We start from the raw sequence: 21583 nt of genomic DNA on the forward strand, positions 1-21583 counted from the left end.
GTATTACCAATCATGATTCAAGGATTTATTAAGTCATACATGCAAAACATACTGCTAATCGCATTAGCAAAAGATCAATGTAAAAACACTCCACAATTCTGCAACTGTCAATTTAAAAAATTTTGTTCTAGTGGTTGAAAGGTCCAAGCTCGTATTCTTGCCAGTGGGTAAGTTGTACAGAACTTCGTTAGCACGAGCACGGGGTTGACAGAACCTCACAGACCCCAAGGAACATCGTTAGGGCAAGGACAGGAAGCGTGTGCACGCTGTGAGGCAAGAGGCGGTCAGTGTTATTAGTCCAGGTGCAGTGTCGGTGATCTGGCAGGGTTTACAGTTTAAGAATATCTAAGTATTTTAAAAACTGTAAAGCTGCAACATAGGATTTTTACACCTAGTTACTAGAAAACCAAGGAAAGCACTTACTAGCTTTGGATAAGGTAACATGAAAACAGGAATGCACTTTTACTAATCTACAAAAAAAATTTTCTAATGCATATTCAGAACGATTTTATAATACAAGGAGGCATATTGCTCATTAAGAAGGGGTTCTATAAGAAAAGCACTTACTAAGTTAGCAACTATGAGAATGATGAGGTCAAAGATGGATTAAATGCCCAATTTCAGGAGGGATGGGCACGTTTAAGGAAAAGCTTAAGAAAACACTTACTGATAATACCGGCCTTTCTTCATCATCTACTGCATTTGACAGAAATTAACCTTTTAAAACGTTTACCCGTGACACTTTTAATAGTTTATTACGTATACAATGTAGTGTAAATTAATCTCCATATTTTGTTAAAATACTGTTTTCATCCTCTGATCACAAGTGTTCCACACACTCCACCCAGTGCACCCGCGGCCAGAGCAGAATGCTTCATCGGAGGGAACACGGCAGTAAAAGCTCTGTTCAAAATCTCACCAAAGCTAATACACTAATTTGTTTTAAAAATCTCACTACGAAATCAAAACGATTGATCCAAAGAGCTGAGCTGTTACACTCGTTCATTATGATGTACAGTACAGTGTTAGGTAGTGAACATGGGCTGGTAAATCAGGATGCATTAAATGGCAACGTTTCAGGAAGGAGGCTGTACTGCTCTTCGCGTCTGAAACTCATTAGCGAGCGTCTGCATCTCCTGCCTCAGAAGCTAGTCTCTTCCAGACAAAGGTCTTTGAACAGTTTAGTGCTTAGTGTTCTTAGCCCAACAATGCAACTTAGTTCACAAGGTATTTTGGCAACTCTTAATCTGAGCAAGAATAGGGGCTTTGAGAAATAAGGCTTTAAGGAAGCTTGTCATCTTAGGGCTAAACTTTAATAGGATGTCAAAGTTTGAACTCTTACACCTTAAACAAACAAAACCTAGAAATTACTGATTGGTTCAAAACGGTTTTATGGAAAAACTAATCTGTAACAAAAACTTGGCATTGAGTGCGAAGGCTCCACCGTTTGAGCAAAGCGTACAAAGGGTCCTGGGGGACGGGGACAGGCGGGAGGGGCCCGGACATTCACAACAGCAGGCATTTTCTCTTCCTCTTCTTGACGGGGGGCGGGCAGAGAACCGCCCGGATAGCTTCATCAAACACCGTCTTAAGACCTCGCTGCGTGAGCGCCGAGCACTCCAGGTATTTGACGGCACCTGTGGGAAACACAGCCTCACCCTCAGATCAGAACGGGGGCGCCCCCCACCCTGACACGGCACCGAGGGCCCTGCTCTGCGGGGTCCCGAAAGGCAAGCCAGACCCCGAGTCCACTCCCCCAGGCGGGACTGCAGCCTCCATCACGAAAATAAAAACGTGGGCAAAGCAGACATGACAATGGGGGGTTCCATACCGATCTCCTTGGCCATGGCCAAGCCCTGCGGGTAGGTGATGGGTGTCAGCTTCTTCTCCTTCAGTTTCTCAATCGTGTCTTTATCATCCCTCAGATCAAGTTTCGTCCCCACCAGGATGATAGGAGTGTTGGGACAGTGGTGTCGCACTTCAGGGTACCACTAGGCACCAGCAGAGGAGGCAGTCAGCCTCTCCTTCGGAACCGCCCTCGCCTGAACTGTATCCACACAGGTGCCCAACTGCATCAACCACCCACTTGGTCACCGCGTCCCCTTGCCTAGCTCACACCCTCCAGAACCACCGACTGGCTGCGGTGTGTGCCTAGCCAGCCTGGAGCCCAGGACTCACGCCCCTACTGACAGCTATACTTGTCCGTGAGAGAGGAGAGAGGAAGGACAACCCCCCCACCCCACTACTTTGTTTTTGGTAAAACAGGCCAGGTTCTTAGGGCATCTCAAAATCCCTTACGTATTCAAGGATGAGAATAAAACTATCTGGACCCAGGTCTCAGCTCTGCCGCCATTACCCCCACCAGACACGTCCCCGATCCCAACTGAAGGGCCTCTCACCCGTCATTTTTACTACGTTCATGAAAGATGCCAGGGTAGAAAGTATGGTCATTATTTTTATTAGACCGACTCCGAAGTGCTTCATTATTTTAACCAGGAACACGGCACTTCTGAATCAGACCTTGAGACTTTAGAACTCTGCATACTCAAGTCATGTACCTAAAAAACTGATGACTTATGTAAAAAATTACCTAAGTAGTAGAATTACTAAAATCAACTTAAATAACTGAAAGTTTCTATCAGTAAATGGTATTTTATTTTTTAATGTTTCTTCCTGAGAGTGACATTATGTAACAAAATATTTTCCTAAAAAATCCCACTTACCTTTGCACGAACATTTTCAAATGATGCAGGACTCACAAGAGAAAAGCAAATCAAGAATACATCCTATAAAAAGAAAACAGGGAGGTGTTTAGAAAATGGTCTTACAGTGAGGAATGCACTTTGCTTCCTGAGTGCTGCTGGGAGGGAAGCATGGGGCCAGGGCATACGCCTTCTCCCCGACACGCCTGCAGTGTAGTCAGACGCTCCCAGACCAGAACCAGCATGTGAAGCACCAGTTACCAGTGAGAAGGGGAGTGGAGTACGAAATATGCTGTAAGTTACTCGAGGCTACAGAGAGACATCAAATTCAGACCCCTGGGAGGCCTCTTTTCCATCCTTCCCAGCTCCCACTGGGAACTAACTTGATGCTCTGTTACTACACGGGGACAAGAACGAGTGGCAGGTACTATGGCAATATTTCTATAAAACTTGGTTTCAGTCCGTCAAAAGCAGATTCAAATTAAAAACTGTTATCCTCAAATGGTATGCTTTTCATTACGCTCCCATCAGAATCTTAAGTACAAACATTTTTAGATGGTCACTGGGTTCCAATTAAACTGCTTCTTAAAGAACTGCCGTCAGAGTCCCAGGCATAAAGCCGGGTCTCAAGAATTCGCTAAACAGGCACGTCCCTCTGGGAGGGAGGATGATCTGGTATGTAAGGGGCGTCTTGCCAGCTGTCAGAGCTTCTCAGACCCAAGGAGGGCCTCCGGAAAGCTTGCACCGTGTTGTGTAAAAAGTGAAATTTGGGACTTCCCTGGCAGTCCAGTGGTTACGACTCTGCGCTTCCACTGCAGGGGGGGAAAGGTCGGATCCCTGGTCCAGGGAACGAAGATCCCGCGTGCCATGAGGCGTGGCCAAAAAAGAAAAAGTGAAATTTAAATATTTACCCATGTTAAAAAATGCCTACGAGTTTCTAAAATGCTAGATTTATGAAACACTTTCCTGGAAAAAGGCAATTAGGCTACTCTGTGAAATGCACACAATTCCCAAGTTCCTTGCGATCATCCAGCTGCTATCTTGTACCTGAAAGGGAAGAAACATCCCACACAACAGCTTTTCGTAAACGACACTGAAAATGCTAGCACATGCACAAGCTCGTCCAAGAATCACCACAGCATCTCGGCACCTGGGCTGATCACAACATCTCAAAGCAGGGGTGGGTTAGCTCACCAGCGTCGTGCAGCCTCGCCCGACAGGCCCTGCACCGGACACCAAAGCGGGAGGAAGGAGGGCCCGCAGTGTGGTTAGTCCCGCTCCCGCCAAGCACTCGGGCCACGTGAGCTGCAAGGTAGAGCCTCCGCACTCCTTCCCCAACCAGCCTGGACAGGGGCCCTTGCACGACAGTCCCTCCTGTCCCCTGGGAGGGGGAGGAAAGCAGTTCACACACTGCTCTGATTCAAGCCAGTAGGTAAACTATCAGGCAAAACCCCAACCTTGAGTGCGTTAAATATAAAACACTCAAGGAACGTGAGGCTCAATAGGAAATCCTAGGAAAACTAAGTGAAACGAGAGAACAGATAAAGCTTGAAACTGAAGTCGATTGAAAGTTTTACATACGGCAATCGGCTTGTCTTTGCCCCTGGAGGGTATATCCTTACCATACGTTTCTCCAACCTAGTAATGCATGAGAACTTTGTTTGAGTTTAGTAAAAAGCGAGAAGAAAAATCAATATAACCAGTTACCTATTCTTCATCTGAATTTTGTCTCAACCCTCCCAAGGGATCTAAAAGCAGATGATGATCTAGCGGGTCTATAACGCCAGGCGCTGCTGAATCGCTCCATCACTCTGTGAAGGTCAGAGACGGTGGAGACCGAGGCGCGCTTCAACCTGTGGTGGCACAGGGAGGTTCCCTCCCCAGCATGAAGCCCATGGCTTCTGCTCAGCAAGGACAGGCCAGAGGGGTGTCCCACCCTCAGCGAGGGCGTCCATCAGCAACGACACACCTCTTAAAGCTCTCCGGCCAAGTTCTCAGACAGGAGCCCAGCTGGAGCCAACAGGAGGCGTGGCCGTCTGCACGGCAGGCCTCTCGGCCGAGACGCCATCCAGCAAGGCGGCCGGGTGTGAGGGCTGTGACCTCACGGGAGTGCGGCTCAAATGCAGGGACCCGCTCTACTGAAAGGACAGCGCTGCTCCCGCCCCCCGTGTGCATGGAGGGGCCGCCCAGAAGGGACCGCACTTCCAGCGTGTACCACTGTGCTTTCAATTCACTCCTCTGTTCCAGTAAGAACTGAAGGCCTGCTCTTCAGCAACAGAGAACCTGGAATTCTAGAATCGAGAGAAAGACAGGCGAGACAACTATTTTAATTTCATCTCACTCAAGCTTCTCCGATTTACGATTTAAAGCGAATGTTAAAGTCTCTCTAACTATCCTGATTTGATCTATGGGCTATTTTTGAAGCCTGGTCCTCCGGAGACCTTGAAGTGATGCCAAAGCTTCACTGTGATACAGGGACTCATGGGGATTGGCCACAAAAACTCAGCTTCAAAATACCCTTTAACCACATCTGCTCTACCCTTTTGCATCTTTCAGAACATCTTTCTGATGGAGAAGAACATGCTTTCCGTCCCACATTAACGTGACACCGTCTGCCTGTTCCTTCCTCTTCCTTCTGCCCCCAGCCCAAACTCGGCTTGAAGAAAACGCCTCTAGCGCTTCTGCCGACTAACCTTCAGGCGTCCAGTCCCTCCCACCTCTGCTCTCCGACCTGCCGCGCTGTCCTTCTGTCCTCAGCCCTCCTCACAGGGTCACTCTCGTGTCCTGGAGCGGCGTCATTCCTCCTGAGCTGCTGTCTTGGGTCTCAGGCCCATCTCCCCTTTGGTCTGAAGGCTACTCTCCCTCCGTGGCGGCCTGTCCTCCCCACACCAGACGCCCCTGGGCCTCCACCGACCTTGACTCCTGTGCCGCAGCCCCATCTCCCTCACAGGCCCCAAAATGACAGCAGCCCTCGGCGCTCCTGCCCGTCCGCCCGCCTGCCGGCAGAGCCGTCCGCAAATGAACCAGCCTCTCCCAGGAGAATGAGGGGGCTGGACCTCACCGCTCCGAATGATGACCCCATGCCCACCACCTTTTGGAGAACCAAGTGGAAGCTAATGGTTTAAACAGTTTTAACTCAGCCACACAGAGGATGCCAGGATTAAATGACCACAGGAAATACACGTCTCTTTGTAGGTCACGAAGACCTAGAGAGTGGGGAGACCTTTGTATGAAATCATCCAGCTGGCCCTTCAGGCATGGGTCAGGGCAGTGTCATGGATGAGCCACAGAAACAGCCTGCAAACCAGAGACCGGGCTTCATTTAATACAAAGTTCAGAGGTTTCTCTTTGCCAAGAAGAAATCCAGGTGCCAGCCTGCCACTTCCAGGGTCTGCTCCTCCTGGCAGGACAGCATGGCCCAAGGAAGGAGACCCTCCAGGCCCCAGCGTCTCAGCGCTCGGGGCGGCCCTCAGTAGCCAAGAGAACCCTCTCGTCTCCAAAGGAGCCCAGGCAGGCCCAGCTTTAACTGCTAGTGGGGTGCCCGCCCCTCTTTGCTCCTAAGCTGGCAAGGGGTGGGTTACACACTGCGGTGCAGGTCCACTGCCTTCCCCAGATGGGATGTGAAAAGTTCAAGTCCTGGCCCCGAAAGGACAACACCCACTTGGATTTCAGGCCTCACACACTACAGCCTGATTCAATGTGTCACTTATCTAGGCGTTCTTCAGCATGCAAAGTGGGGATCTTGCCAAGTCACCTTGCACTTACTGCGAGTGACCGCCTCAAAGGAAGAAGCCGCACCCTGCCCTGGACCCCCCGAGTCACAGCAGATGGTTCTCATTTCTCAGTGGTGACACGCCGCCCTCCCAGATGTATCCAGTTGACTGGGGACTCCTACTCTACCACTCAACGCAGATGCCTTTGAAACCTGGACTCAGCAAGCACCCACTGGGGATGGAACAGTTTCCTAAACTATTCTACTGAAAAATACTGAAGAATTCAAACCATTTGGTGACTATGGGCTGATTTTTTGTGTGTGTGTGTGGTACGCGGGCCTCTCACTGTTGTGGCCCCTCCCGGTGTGGAGCACAGGCTCCGGACGCGCAGGCTCAGCGGCCATGGTTCACGGGCCCAGCCGCTCCGCGGCATGTGGGATCCTCCCGGACCAGGGCACGAACCCGTGTCCCCTGCATCGGCAGGCGGACTCTCAGCCACTGCGCCACCAGGGAAGCCCTATGGGCTGATTTTTAATACATAATCACAGTTAACTTTTACCTGGAGATTAACTGAGAAGCCAGCCAATTCAAGCCTCCCATTTTATGGTTTTGGTCTTTGTTTAGCACTCTTCCCAGATTTCAGCTAAAGGACAATCAGCAAAAATCTACAGCTCAAAGAAACTGTGCCTGGACTTCCCTGGCAGGCCAGTGGTTAAGACTCCACACTTGCAGTGCAGGGGGTGCAAGTTTAACCCCTGGTCGGGAACTAAGATCCCACATGCCACGGACCAAAAAAAGAAAGAAAGAAAGAAAGAAACCTGGCAATTCCTCTAGCAGAAAGCAACTGGAAAAGACAGTAAGTTTTGCTTGGAAAAAGCCATATTTCAAAAGCAAAAAAAACAAGATTTGTTTTTAGTAGACTAGAACTAATTACTTCTTTTCACTCACACTCCCCCCCAGAACAAAGTGATAATTAAATCAGTGCAAGGGCGGAGGCCTGTCTTCTCCGGGATGTTTCCCTGACCCCAACCCCTCTGGCTGCCCGGCTCGCTGAGAGCGAGTCCTGCATCTTCCTCTCCTCTGGATGCAGCTCGGAACCGAGGGCCTCCCCACATCTACCAGCACAGCTACACAAACACAAGGAGGAGTCCCAACAGCAGCGACACGCCTGGGGCTGTTCTACGTGCTCTACGCGCTACATCTATACTCATCCAGCCCTGCGAGGAACGGGGCAGGCCTAGAGGTGAAGAAACCTGCCCAGTCACAGGGCGAGGAAGGGGAGGGCGGAATTTGAACCCGAGGAATTCTCTCAACTGCCTCTGTGCAAACTGCCCTGGCCAGTTAGTCACTAACCCTCCAAAGCTGTTTTAAAAAGCACTTTTAAAACAAAGAACAGACATGTAACGAGAAGCAAATGATACAAGTAAGACAACTGCTTATTGAGAGAAAAGTGGCTTCTGACCATGTGTCCACCAGCTACGGCTCCATATAATTAGCTCTGGTAGAGACGAGCTGGCAGCTGGTAGGCAAGCAAACCCAATCTAACAATTTTCTGACTGGACACGGTGGACACATTTTTATAAAGCTAAAACCTCAATCTACATTGAGAAGATTTAGGTACTAAAGCTGCAAAAAATGAACACGTATTTTATAGAAAAACAGCATTAAACCTGTTAGATTAGTTACTAACTTGATCTAAAGAAACCTTAACCTTCACTGCTTAATTTGATTCTGTGGTACAAAACTGTCACAAAGCAAACTCATCTAGAAACTAACTGCTCTTAAAACTATTTAGCCAAAACAAAACAATCAATACCTATTTCAGACGGCTGTCCTAAAACTACACGGAAGAATGTAAAACGCACAGCGCCATAGTTAATAACTGGTAATGCTCAAAAAATAAAAACAAGCAAAACCGTGGTTTGCATCCAGGCGGATATTCACTATTGAACTAATTTAACGTTATTTGTTATTACTCGATATACCCAAAAGATGGCAATATAAGCAAATCCAGAGGTGATATGAATTAATTAAATAATCAGGAATTGTAAAGGACAAACTAAAAATCAGTCATGCTCCTTACCGTTTGCGGATAGGATAGGGGACGTAATCGGTCATAATCTTCTTGTCCAGCTGTATCCCACAAGCCCAGATTCACCGGTTTTCCATCCACCATAACATTGGCAGAATAGTTGTCGAAGCTGTGGAACAGAGTGAAAATGGTTAGTCTCTAGCCGTGGAGCACAAGGCACAGACCTGGGAGCTGAGTGGTGCCCAGGCTGGGGTCGCGGGGGCAGAAAGCTGGGGAGGCCGAGGCAGGCCCAGAGGCGGCCAGGCCAGCAGGTGCCCAGCCCAGCCTGCAGGTGCGAGGCGAGGCTCCCAAGGGCTGAGAAGCAGAGGGAAAACGGGAACTGGAGTGTAAGGGAAACAAAGGCAGCACTTGAGAAAAACACCCGAGAAACAGGAACAAGCTACTAAATTTAACCAAAACAAGTCGCTGTCAGCAATAAAAACCTGCTTGCCTTTAATGAAGAGAGCATTAAAGTTTTTCTCCCCAGGAAGAAATAAAGTATAAAATTAATCCCTCTTTCAAACCCCACGTGTTGACTTTTCCATGTACACGTGTGAGTCATTCTCAGTTAGGGGGCACACCAGGACGGCTGCGCTGGCAGTGTTTCCAGAACAACACCACCCCCCCAAGATGAGCCTTGGTCATCCACCTTGCGACTAAAGTGCAGGGTAACGCAAAGCAAACTGGATCTGAGAAGCTATGGTGTAACGCTTTCAAAGTGAGTTCACACAGGTATTTAAATTAATTTGAGGCTGCTACACACAAATTAGTTTATCTATAAGAGGAAGCCTAGAAGGTCTACAGGCTGACAGGGGGAAAATAAGGTTGACATTAAAAAATTACGGCGAGTACCATGAAGTAGCTCATTAAAATCTGGCTTCACAAGGTAAACCAGGGCAAGTGCCAAGCAGAATACAACACATCAGCCTTTAAAATAGAATTCCAGAATTAATTTTTGCATACTTAAGACTAAAACTTAGGATCTTACTACACTGTGACAGCAAAGTCATGGTCTGAGTAAGTTCCATTGTGATTTATAAAAGTTAATGACCAAACCAGCTTTCATAAAGAAAAGGTCTCATATGCTGTATTTCCGCTTCAGTGGGAAGATGATAGATTATTCAATAAACGGTACTGGGACTTTTTTTCTTTTCAACCTGTGAAGAAGAATCAGGTTCCTGCCTCATACCATACCAAAAAATAAACTCTAAATGAATGAAAAATAAAAACTTCAGCTACAAAAATCCTACAGAATATTTTTAATAAGACATTAAACTCAGGGAAAAGGCAGGATGGCATGTTTACATAAAAAAGCAGAAGACACCATAACAAAGTTCAAAGACAAATGAGAGACAGAGGGATAAATATTTCTCATACACACAGTTCCAACAGTAAGAAGAATTTTCAGTGGAAAAACAAGCAAGGGATTTCAAAAGGCAATTCACAGAATATTATATATGGACAGTAAACATTCAAACGATTTTAACCTCACCGGTGACCAGAAATGCAAATGATGAGGTCACTTTTTTTAACTCATGTTAACCACAGTATGTATGAAGGGGGTGTTTCAGTCACAGCTGCTCAAAGTGACAGCCTGTGGGACAGCAACTGTGTAGCATCTATCAAAGCATAAAGTGTCCGTTCCTTTGCTTTGCCACAGTTCCTCTAATTATCTATCACATGTGCACAAAGACACGTGCAATGATATTTAGCCAGCCCTGTTTGCAATGCCAAGTGACCAGTGGTTAAGTCCGCTACAGCACTTTAGTCAGTAACAGCTGTTAATGGTTTAGCTCTAGCTACATGTGGAGATTAAGAAAGTCCCCACCATAAATTCAGGACAGTGTGATCCCACTTACGTTAAAACACACACAGGACACCGAGATGTGCCTGTTGTGACTGAGGGGGTGAGCACAGTGGGAAGTGAGGCGTTTCCTCTCCACCAGCACCGCAGCCATGAGGACAGAGCTCCCAGCAGCAGGGCGGTGCGTTACGAGGCTCCCTGGTAACCCCACCATCAGAAAAGCACTTTTCCACCCCCGCCCAGTTCTGCTGCCAACAGGGAATAAGCAGCTCAGTAGCTGATTCCGTCCTCCCATCCGTCCCCCCACTCTACACCCCACCACGCACACACACCCTGATTTCAATTCCAAAGCCCAATAACTCAACAGTGACATGTAACCGTTGAATTACTCGCCAGAAAAGGCCAATTAAAACATAATGGAGTATTTTGTTCCAGTTCCTTGACCCTTCACACAAAGAGCCCAGAAAGCCAAACTTATCCGAAACTCTTATGTTATCCAGTCTCTGTATTCACAGCTGGTTTAACTTTCACTTCCCGAATATCTAAAAACCAATTAGGAAAGCTGCGTGCTTCCTCACTGTGCAGAAACTTTACGTTACATTACTATTTTTTTTTTAAAGACACCAATTGTACTTGAACATTTGTTACTTTTTTTTTAAATTTATTTTTGGCTGTGTTGGGTCTTCGTTTCTGTGCGAGGGCTTTCTCTAGTTGTGGCAAGCGGGGGCCACTCTTCATCTCGGTGCGCAGGCCTCTCACTATCGCGGCCTCTCTTGTTGCAGAGCACAGGCTCCAGATGCGCAGGCTTAGTAGTTGTGGCTCACGGGCCTAGTTGCTCCACGGCATGTGGGATCTTCCCGGATCAGGGCTCGAACCCGTGTCCCCTGCATTAGCAGGCAGATTCTCAACCACTGCGCCACCAGGGAAGCCCCTGCATTAAGTATTTTTTAAAAGTCCAAATACCTTATAATGAGACCTCAGTGACTGAAAGGAAAATTAATCACATCTGTTTGCATAAGGATTAAGAAAGAGCAGAACAAAGGTCAATAGAATCCAAAGCAACGTATGACAGACAAGTTAATTTCCAGTTTAACTCAGGATACTTACACAGTGGGGATATACTCTCCAGGAAAGGCATTGGTCGTATAACTGATCAGGAGGCAAGTTTTACCTACAGCTCTAAAGAGAGAAAAAAATGGTGTAAGTTGCTTAGTCAACATGAATGCAGTCTTAGATTTCATTATTCGGTGAAAATAACTTATAGAAAAATCAAGAAGTATATACATCAAGTACTTAGCCCTAAAGAGTTTCTATAACCTTTTATTTAACACTACACATAGTTTTATCCTGAAATTTAAAGTAAACAAACTAGAACTACTCAGAAAGGCAGAGTCCAGAGGCTTCACACTCTGCTTTTGCTTTAGGTATTAGCACTAGTAGTCAGGAAATACTTGTTAACAAGCACAAGGTTGAACAGGAACAGTATTTTAAATTGACTGATTGATGGCTGTGTTGGGTCTTCGTTGCTGCGCACGGGCTTTCTCTAGTTGCGGCGAGCGGGGGCTACTCTTCGTTGCAGTGCATGGGCATTTTGGTAACTTCTCTTGTGGCGGAGCACGGGCTCCAGGCGCGTGGACTTCAGTAGTTGTGGCACACGGGCTTAGCTGCTCCGCAGCATGTGGGATCTTCCTAGATCAGGGATCGAACCCGTGTCCCCTGCATTGGCAGGCAGATTCTTAACCACTGCACCACAAGGGATGTACCCGGGAAAAGTATTTTTAAACTGAAAGTCTCTTCTGTGAAGATCTCTAGAAGGCTTTCATCCAAGAATCTGCAAATCTATCCTCAAATTATTTTGATGAATACTAATATGCAAACATAGCTTTCCTCTCCAGTTTCCATTTTGTTGCTAAGTAATATATTTTGCTGCCTCCGAGTGGCAGCTCAAATCCCACCTTCCTAAAGCCTTCCCTCTGGCCATCAGTGACAGCTGTTCTCTAAAGAGAGTGCTTAGTTACCAACCACCACACACAACTGCTCTCACTTTAATTCATCTGCATTCACGTGCCACCTTGCCACATCCTCACATCCACCATAAACTTTTTTTTTTTTCCTGGTACGCGGGCCTCTCACTGTTGTGGCCTCTCCCGTTGCAGAGCACAGGCTCCGGATGCGCAGGCTCAGCGGCCATGGCTCACGGGCCCAGCCGCTCTGCGGCATGTGGGATCTTCCCAGACGGGGGCACGAACCCGCGTCCCCTGCATCGGCAGGCGGACTCGCAACCACTAAGCCACCAGGGAAGCCCCACCATAAACTTTTAGAGCAGCTAACACATTACATTCCAGACATATTAATTAATGGCTCAGGGACGCTGGAGTAAACTTCCCAAACAGCTGCAAAGAGGAGAAGTAACAGAGAAGAGTGTAGAAATACTCCCGAGACAGGAGGGCCTCCCGCACAACTGGAAGCAGATACAGGGTGCCAGGGCGGTGATGAAAGTCTCCCAACCACTTGGAAAATTTTTCAGGGGGGTATCACCTAAAAATTAAGACGATCACTGCACCAGTAGCCAACACACATTCTCTAAATTTTACAACATTCACAGGGTGGCTTCAGGGGCTTCTCAGAGTCCCTGGCCTCCCAAGGGCTCACCAAATAAATGCTCCTTACACGGGCCCATCTCCCTGCTGTCCTCTGTTGGCTCACCAAGGTCACGAGATACACTGGAGCTCTGAGTCGTAAGATTTTGTTGTTCAATCTCAACTACTACTATAAATTAGGACTCACAATAAAGAAGTTAAGTGATTTTCTATTTTCCTTGCACTCTTAGCAAAAACCTCTCAACAAGAGCAGATTACATACAGGCCCAGGCAGTCTTGCCAATACTTGTTGCACTCGTAACATTATCAAGGCTTAACAAAAGCTGGAACTCCCTCACCCCAAAGACCTCATAGTCAAACATGACATCATCAGGAGCTAGCGTCCAACTCCTAAAGGCTTTCTAAACAGAAATGACTCATTGGCCATACATTTTGTTAAAAGCTTAGAATGTTAAAAAAAAAAAAAAAACCTGAATGAGTAGGAGTCTGAGATATCTGAAGTCACTGTCCCAGATGTGCGACCCATAGCCAACTCTACCACTTACTGGCTGGAATTGTTTAAGTTTCAACTTCCTTATGCCTCAGTTTTCTCAATTGTAAGATGGATACAAAACTACCAACTCCATTCACCAAACTATTGTGAGCATTAATGCAATTTCAATCTATACCAACAAACTGGGTGCTATGCCAGAAGTACACTAGGTGCTAAAGACACTGCAACGCACAAGATCTCATGGAACTTATGCAGTTACTAAACTAAAAAATGAAAAATGCAGTCATTACACAAAATTATAGGTGTGATAAGTGTTACTAAAGATGCTCTGGAGATGGACAGCAAAGGGATCTAACCTAGTCTTGGGGGCAGAGGCGGCAGCAATGTCATTGAGACTGATGAGTGGGGACACAGCAAGGAGGAACATTCTAGGCAAACGCAACAGCACGTGGCGAGACCCAGACTACAAGAAGCCCAGTAAAACTGAAGGACGGAGAAAGAACGGGCAAGTGGCAGAGGGAAGTCTGAAGCAGTTGTCCTCTCTTCTCGTTAAGGGCCTGGAACTTGACGCTACTTGGGGAGTAACAGAAGATTTTTGTTGCCGAGAAACCATTAGATTTGCATTTTCAGAAGCAGCCTCTGATGACAGTGTGGAAAGAGGACCAAAGAAGTTGAAACTGGAGGCTGAAAACAAGGAAGCAGCTGCCACTGTGTTCCAGGAACCAGCCCGGGTGGCCTGGACCGTGGAGGGGGTTTCAGGGTGCAGAGAAGTGGGCCACTTCAAGAGCTGCCGAGATGTGGGGCAAAACAAGCGTGGCTTGGCCAGGGGCTGGATGTGGTAGCTGAGGAAGAGAGTGGACTCTAAGGCCAGGATAAGTGAATCTCTTTTCAAAATTACAAATGTTGCTGTGTAAAAATGTTAATAGTTATTGCCTCTTAATGTCAAAGATAAGAAGCTCTAAAAGTTTTAACTGTTATGTTAAAATATCACAGTTTCACTTCAGAGACCCTGTCCTAAGTCTCTCCTCTATGCATGAGGAACAAAGCCATCACTATAAATACCACCAACTGTGTTTTAAATGCTCCAAAATTTCTTTTCCTGAAACTCCACCTTCAGCTGAGCCTTCATCTTTTGAAAGGTTTAACTGTAAAGGAATTCAAGGTACTGGCATCACCTGATAATAAATGAAATTTTATTACCAATCATCATTTGCTAAAAAGCTGTATTCTATAAGAAAATTAGTAAAGTATAAAATTCTGACTTTTTTTAAATAAGTACATGTCCAACCTTTGATTTAAATGTTTACTTAATTTTAAAAAACAGATAAAAAGAAAAGGTTATTTACCTCCCATTAGTGTATTTATTCACCGCTTTTAAACACACTCCACAAATAAATGCTAGAGGCCAAAGTCAACATCGGCTCTAGACAAAGTCACAGCTTTTCCCCACAGAAAGAATAGAAGCAGTTATTTGGTCAGCCTTGACTGATGCTGCTGCATAATTTCTGGAAGTTACTATTTGCTTTGGAATTTCCAATTTTATATGTTTAACTATTCGGTTCGGTCTCTTTTTAATCTTTGAAAGATGCTGTAACTCTAGAAAGTGAATGAGTCTACTAGAAGAACATTCACATAAACACATTTTTTTTTAATTTAAGAAGTATCTTATTTGTGATAAATAATTGCAACTGTTACTAGTTTTTTTACGGGTTACAAAGTTGACAGTGTAGATAGAAAATATTTATTTAAGTTTTAAGTGACAGTGAGTCATCACACAACATTTTAATCTAACGGCAATTGAGCACATTTTTTTAACCTATGCTTCTGCTCTATCCTGTAGAAATAATCAAGACCAAAGCCAGTAAATTATGTTCCTACTATGTCCTTTATTTTTCCATTAGGAGAACCTCAAGGAAAACTTTTCCTTAAAAAATTTTTGGTAAACTTCAGTGTTACTTCCTGAAACCTATAAGCCAAAACTTAAAAGCACATAAAAATCGATAAATCTGTAAACACTGGCAATTTCCTCACATTAAAAAAGTAAGGGATGGGGCTTCCCTGGTGGTGCAGTGGTTAAGAATGTGCCTGCCAACGCAGGGGACACGGGTTCGAGCCCCGGTGCAGGAAGATCCCACATGCCGCAGAGCAACAAAGCCTGTGAGCCACAACTACTGAGCCCACGTGCCACAACTACTGAAGCCCATGCACCTAGAGACCTTGCTCTGCAACGAGAAGCCACTGCAATGAGAAGCCCTCGCAAGGCAACGAAGAGTAGCCCCCGCTCGCTGCAACCAGAGAAAAGACCACGCGCACAGCAACGAAGACCCAATGCAGCCAAAAATAAAATAAATAAATTTATTTTTTTAAAAAAGTAAGGGATGGACTTCCCTGGCGGTCCAGTGGTTAAGACTCTGTGCTTCCACTGCAGGGAGCATGGGTTCGAGCCCTGATGGGGGAACTAATGAGATGCCACACACCACCCAGAGCAGACAAAAAAAAAAAAAAAAAAAAAGAAAGAAAAGAAAAAAGTAAGGGATCCAGGCAACTCAAAAAGAAGATTCTGCATTGCCTTAAAAAAAATAAAAAAGATAAATTGATCTTAGTAGGACAGAAAAACCAGATTTCTCCAATGACTATTGTAAACCAAACTAAGGAGCCTGTATTGCTGTCTAAAAGTACCTAGATCTTTTTTTCCCCACTTTTATTGCGGTATATTTTACATACAGCACTATATAAGTTTAAGGCGTTTAACAATGATTCAACTTATATACATCATGAAATGATTACCACAATAGGTTTAGTGAACATCTATCAGCTCTTAAAGGTACAACATCAAAGAAATAGAAAAAAATTTTTCTCCTTGTGATGAGAACTCTTAGGATTTATTCTCTTAACAACTTTCATCTATAACATACAGCAGTGTTAATTACCTTTATCATGTTGTACATTACATACCTAGTACTTATTTATAACTGGAATTTTGCTCCTTCTGACTCCCTTCTAATTCCCCCTCCCCAACCCCTAAAAGTACCTAGGATCTTAAGAACAAATTAATAGAATGTAGTGGAATGTTAATTATAAGTATCAAATATACATTTATACTTATTGCATTAATGAAAGACCCTGAATGAAAGTCCTCAATTTATGCCAAGAAATGGGTTTTGGGGACTTCAGTTATACGTTTACTGAAGACACCAGCCCTTCAGTAAATGTATAACTACGCAGAGAGTTAAGTTCAGAAAATGTATGGATTAATAGAGCAATTTAGTGCTACAAAAACACAAAACCCTAACTGAAATTCTGATGTTCTGCCACCAACAGGGGACATTCCAACCAACTTAGAGAAAGCCAGTCATTATCACCATTGGAGGCTTCAAAAAGTTCAGATTCTCAACACTTAGGTTACGAGAACACTCAAGGCTGAAGATGCCACCTACGATAGAGTTCAAATCTGAAGCAGCCGTTACTCCAGACTGTCATTCTAGAACCACCAAGCCTAAGCCTGGGGTAGCTGATTATACGGGTCAGCTAAAGATGCAGAGTTCAAAACCAAGAATTTATATCTAACTGTGTGTCACCCCCATTCTCCTTCCAAAATCAGCTTCTGTATCAAATCCTCTTAAACTACTGCCCCCAAATGGGAACACGTTACCATGTGATAAAGCAAATAGAGCAAACTCTTGATTACAGAATCTAAGTGGTGGGCATGTGAGTGTTCACTGCACAATTCTTCCAACCTTCCCATGTTTGACATTTTTCACATTAAGATGGTGGAAGAAAAAATCCCGTCTGGTGACATGTGGTAACTGCCCTGGTAGCAGGATCCCTGGTAAAACATCTCCTTTCTAGGAAGACTACAATTCTAAGTTAGAGCTACCTGATGATGCAAAGGTGAAAAAGTAGGAAGTACAAAGACATTAACTGACTAATGCAAAAGACAGATTATAAAAGGGTGGCTTTAAGGTTTCTAAAAATGGACTCCTGATATTCCTTCACTGAACCCAACCCCAAACTTTTAGCTGGAATTATCACCTGAAATTAAAACAACAGCAAAAAACACATTACACAGAATTTTACCAACCAAGATCAGATTCAAACACTAAACATAAATTTGGAAGGCAATGCAGAAACTTAAACTCATGGATCACACCATTACTGCTTGTTCAGTGGAAGTAGGCAGGAACTGGTGTACATTCCTATCAAGATGACATCATGGAAGGCATTTATCATGCTCAACTAAAAAAATTCCTGGACAGCAATGTCTAAATCAGACACTGGGCTGGAGAGACCACTAACGCCACCTGGAGTGAAATGGGGAACGGGGGCTCAAGTCACTCACCCCCAGCCTCCCAGTCAAGCAAAGCCGAAACAACACACAATTAAAAGTGGCTGTTCAGGACCTCCCTGGCAGTCCAGTGGTTAGGACTCTGCGCTTCCACCCAGAGGGCACGGGTTCGATCCCTGGTTGGGGAAGTTCCACGTGCCACACAGTGCAGCCAAAAATTTAAAATGTGGCTGATCATAAATGTGAGATGCTGTCTTACCTAAGTAAAGCTGAGAGAAAATCGTGGGGCAGAAGTTCCCCAAATTAAAGTGACAAACCCCATGTTCAGGAAGGACTAACAGAATCAGGATCAACAGAAGGATTAACACAATTAAAAAGTATCAAAATTTACCTCACATTTGATACTCAATGCCAACTGAATTGGTGTATAGAAAATAATCCATTAGAAGAATATAGGCTTGGGGACTTCCCTGGTGGCGCAGTGGTTAAGAATCCACCTGCCAATGCAGGGAACATGGGTTCCATCCCTGGTCCAGGAAGATCCCGCATGCCTCGGAGCAGCTAAGCTCGTGTGCCACAACTACTGAGCCCACACTCTAGAGCCCACGAGCCACAACTACTGAGCCCACGTGCTGCAACTACCGAAGGCCGTGCGCCTAGAGCCCGTGCTCCGCAACAAGAGAAGCCACCGCAATGAGAAGCCCGCGCACCACAACGAAGAGTAGCCCCCGTGCACTGCAACTAGAGAAAGCCCGTGCATGGCAATGAAGATCCAGTGCAGCCAAAAATTAATTAATTAAAAAAAAAAAAACAATGTCAGAGGCAGAAGCTAAGTTCTAAAAAAAGAAGAAGAATATAGGCTAATTGGTGCTAATTATAATACAGTTACGACAGAGCCTTTAACCAGAATATTTTTAAAATAAGGAAGCCTCCAATTTGTGGAACCTCAACCAGTTTGCCTTCCCTGCTTAAACTGCCCCTAACTGCCTGAAATTCCATAACATTAAGCAACTTTCACGCCACAAAATTTAGACCCGCACTTATAGCTGTAACAATTTTTTAATAAAACATTCCCATCAGGAATATAGTTTATTCAGATAAAAGCAGGAAAATACTTTTGATGGAAAAAGTATATATCTAGATTTTTCACTTAAGCCATGTCTGCTACATGTTAGCCCTGATTTAAAGTAATACAGCTCAATTTTTTTTGTAAAGGTACATTTCACTTCTAATGTCAACATCAATGTCAAATACAGTACTAAAAAACTGACAGAAAACTCTAGGTCACCGTGTTTTATGCCTAACACTCCTTCCACAGAGCCTAGCAATGCCTCAGAGTAACAGAAACAGCAATAATAATAAAAATACTGGCAGCTGGCACTCAGTAAGCACTCAGTAGGGGCCAGGCACCTGTGAGGCACTTAATAGCCAGCATCTTGTTTAATCTCACAATTTCCCCTTGAGGCACCTCTCTTGGGGGATGAGTGATATGCTCAGGGTTTCCCCGTAAGTGGTGAGGTGGGGATATGAAGGAAGGATCCAGATTCCACAGTAGGCATTCAACAAGTATTTAACTAGATAAACAAGCCAAGCAAACAGTAGAGGTCCACAGTTTGTAAGTATAATTAAGTAAACTGAATATGTCTTCTGTGCATATGTTTTTAAATTTTTCAAATAAGAATATTACATTCTAGGATTAGGTAATGGATTATCAGCAATATGACTTTAAAAAAACTAGTATGTATTACTGATTCCGCATTCTTATTTTTTAAAGGAAATTCAGATAATTTAAAATGTTCCTAAGACAGTGACTGCTCAGTTAATTCAGTAGCAAAAGGATCAAAACTTCATTTAAATGAATTTAGTGATTTCACTGTTAAACCAATTAACTGAACATTTCCCCCAAATTAAAGCTTTCTTTTAAAGGGTTAAAAAACACAAAACTACTATACATATTCCTAAATAGAAACTTACAATTTTTAATAATATAGACAGAACTATGAAGTGTCAATAATCTTTCACATTTGTGAGCCTGACAAATCATACAGAGGGCATCTTTTTAAAACAATCAGTTGTCTGATTGTCCTTCATGGATCTGAATTAGTTATAGAAACAAGTCAAATGTCTAATTTACAATGATCTAAAGAAACCGAGAACTCATAAATTCATCGAGGCATAAAAGCAAACCAGCCCTTATAACAAGTTTAGGGTACAGGGATGCCAGAACTCTTCGTTCGACTTTACAAGACTCCAAATAGGTACCAGTTGCATTCTGACTTTGCTGCAACTGGTAGTAATTCTTGGAGCTTCCTTGTTAATGCTCATGTACTCGAACCATGCTGAGACGCACGATTTTGCTCGGATTACACTGAGATTCTTGTTTCCAGGGGAGGAAAAAACTGCCTAAGACAAGTCTTCCTTTAGGGCCGGGAACCACCACAGACAGTAGTGAAAAGAACTGTTTTGAGTCACAGGGCGGCCCGGCTCAGGGAGGCTGTTCTGCTACATCCCAAACCTAACGCGTGAGGCGAAGGCCAGCTTTTTCTTCTTATTTTCTTTTCTTTCTTTCCTTTTTTTTTTAAATGTATGACCACACCACATTCCGAGAAAGGAACCGTCTTAAGCACACCCAGCTCCTCGCAGCTAGAAATCCTAAAAGTTTCCCCACCTTAATAGCAAACAGAGAGTCCCTTAAAAAATCAGAAAAGTGGCTTAAGTACAAGCGGAAGGCACCCCCTGGCGAATCAGTTTAGGATCCACCCCCAACCAGCCCGTGCACATATTCCTCCCCTACGACCGAGCTGGGACCGCCGGGACCCACGAAGGTCTCAATGAAACTCGAGGTTAATGGGAAAATCAAGAGGGGGTCCTTTTTTAAGAAAGGCAACTCCCTAAACCCACCCAAACTACAGGCAAACGAGGGAGGGTGGCGGCCCGGGTCGAGTTCTGCCGGGCGGTCAGCGGGCCGGGGAGAAAGCGGGAGGGTGGAGTTCACTTTCCCTCCGGCCGCCGATCGCCGATCCCCTCCCTCCCCCCACCACCACACACACACCAAAAAATAAAAAAATAAAAAAGCCGGAACCAGGCCCGCGCCGTCCGGTCCCGGGGAGGGTGGCGGCCCACGCCCCCCGCCCGGGAGAAGCCCGGCCAGGCCCCAGGCCAGCCCGCGGCGCCCGCCCGCCCGCCAGGCCCCTAGCCCCGGCCCTCGACCCCCGGGGCGGCCCGCGCACTCACCCGTCTCCCACCACCACACACTTGATGGCCTGCATCTGGGCCGCTCTCTGGGCCGCGGCGGCGGCGGCCGGGCACTGAGGCGAAGAGCGGAGAGCTCGGGGCGCGGCGGGCGGGCGGGCGCGCGGCTGCGGGCGGCGGGGCGCGGGGTGCCGGGGCCGCTGTCCACGCCGCCTTGCCCTCCGCCGATGGGAAGCCGGAGCCCAGCAGCAGCCACCACCCAAAGCTGGGGAAAACTGCAGAGAAACAGGAAATGGCCGCTCCACTCACATCCGGCCTCCCCTCCCCCGCCCCGGCGCCTCCGCTCCCAGGCTCCGGGGCGGGGCCGCTCCCGCCCGCGCGACTCCCGGGGTTTCTCTAGGCTTCGGGAACGCTCGGGAGCGCTCGGGAGCGCTCGGGAACGCTCGGGAACGCTCGGCTCCGGACTCCGGGAGCCGGGAGCGGGGCGGGCCGCCAGCCATCTTTGTGCGCTTCGGCCGCGGTCCTGGCCCCGCCCCGCCCGCCCAGGTGGGCCTCGAGGGAGGCCCCGGCTTCCAGGAGCCGGCTCCCCAAGCCCGCGACCAACTGCTGTCGGAGGCCGCCCAAGGGGTGAACATCTGTTCTTTGTGATCCCCATAATTTAGGTGATGACAAGGCCCTTCTAGAAAATTCGCAACCTAGAACTATAAAGAAAAGACCATACAT

At 46.1% G+C, this 21583-nt stretch overlaps 1 protein-coding gene across 1 annotated transcript; it reads right to left on the reverse strand.

The window, feature by feature from the left end:
- Window positions 1–10: 10 nt before the first annotated feature.
- On the reverse strand, window positions 11–21194 carry RAC1 (Rac family small GTPase 1). The gene is made up of 6 exons (XM_082670666.1): window positions 20903–21194; window positions 11398–11469; window positions 8499–8616; window positions 2724–2786; window positions 1832–1991; window positions 11–1637 (listed from the first exon to the last, which is right to left on the reverse strand). Exons 1-6 carry the CDS (start codon window positions 20935–20937, stop codon window positions 1507–1509), a joined length of 579 nt encoding a protein of 192 aa, XP_082526792.1. The 5' UTR covers window positions 20938–21194; the 3' UTR covers window positions 11–1506.
- Window positions 21195–21583: the final 389 nt, after the last annotated feature.

The sequence above is a fragment of the Grampus griseus genome, assembly GCF_964374135.1.
Source record: "Grampus griseus genome assembly, chromosome: 14".
In the NCBI taxonomy this organism is placed as follows: Eukaryota; Metazoa; Chordata; class Mammalia; order Artiodactyla; family Delphinidae; genus Grampus; species Grampus griseus.

What these genes read in the sequence shown, in the direction of transcription:
- RAC1 (XM_082670666.1), bottom strand. Translation starts at nt 20,937, where the DNA reads ATGCAGGCCATCAAGTGTGTGGTGGTGGGAGACGG. An exon ending in TGTGTGGTGGTGGGAGACGG is followed by an intron (nt 11,470 to 20,902) that starts GTGAGTGCGCGG and finishes TTCTCTCTTTAG; the next exon opens with AGCTGTAGGTAAAACTTGCC. An exon ending in GGCCATGGCCAAGGAGATCG is followed by an intron (nt 1,638 to 1,831) that starts GTATGGAACCCC and finishes TGTTTCCCACAG; the next exon opens with GTGCCGTCAAATACCTGGAG.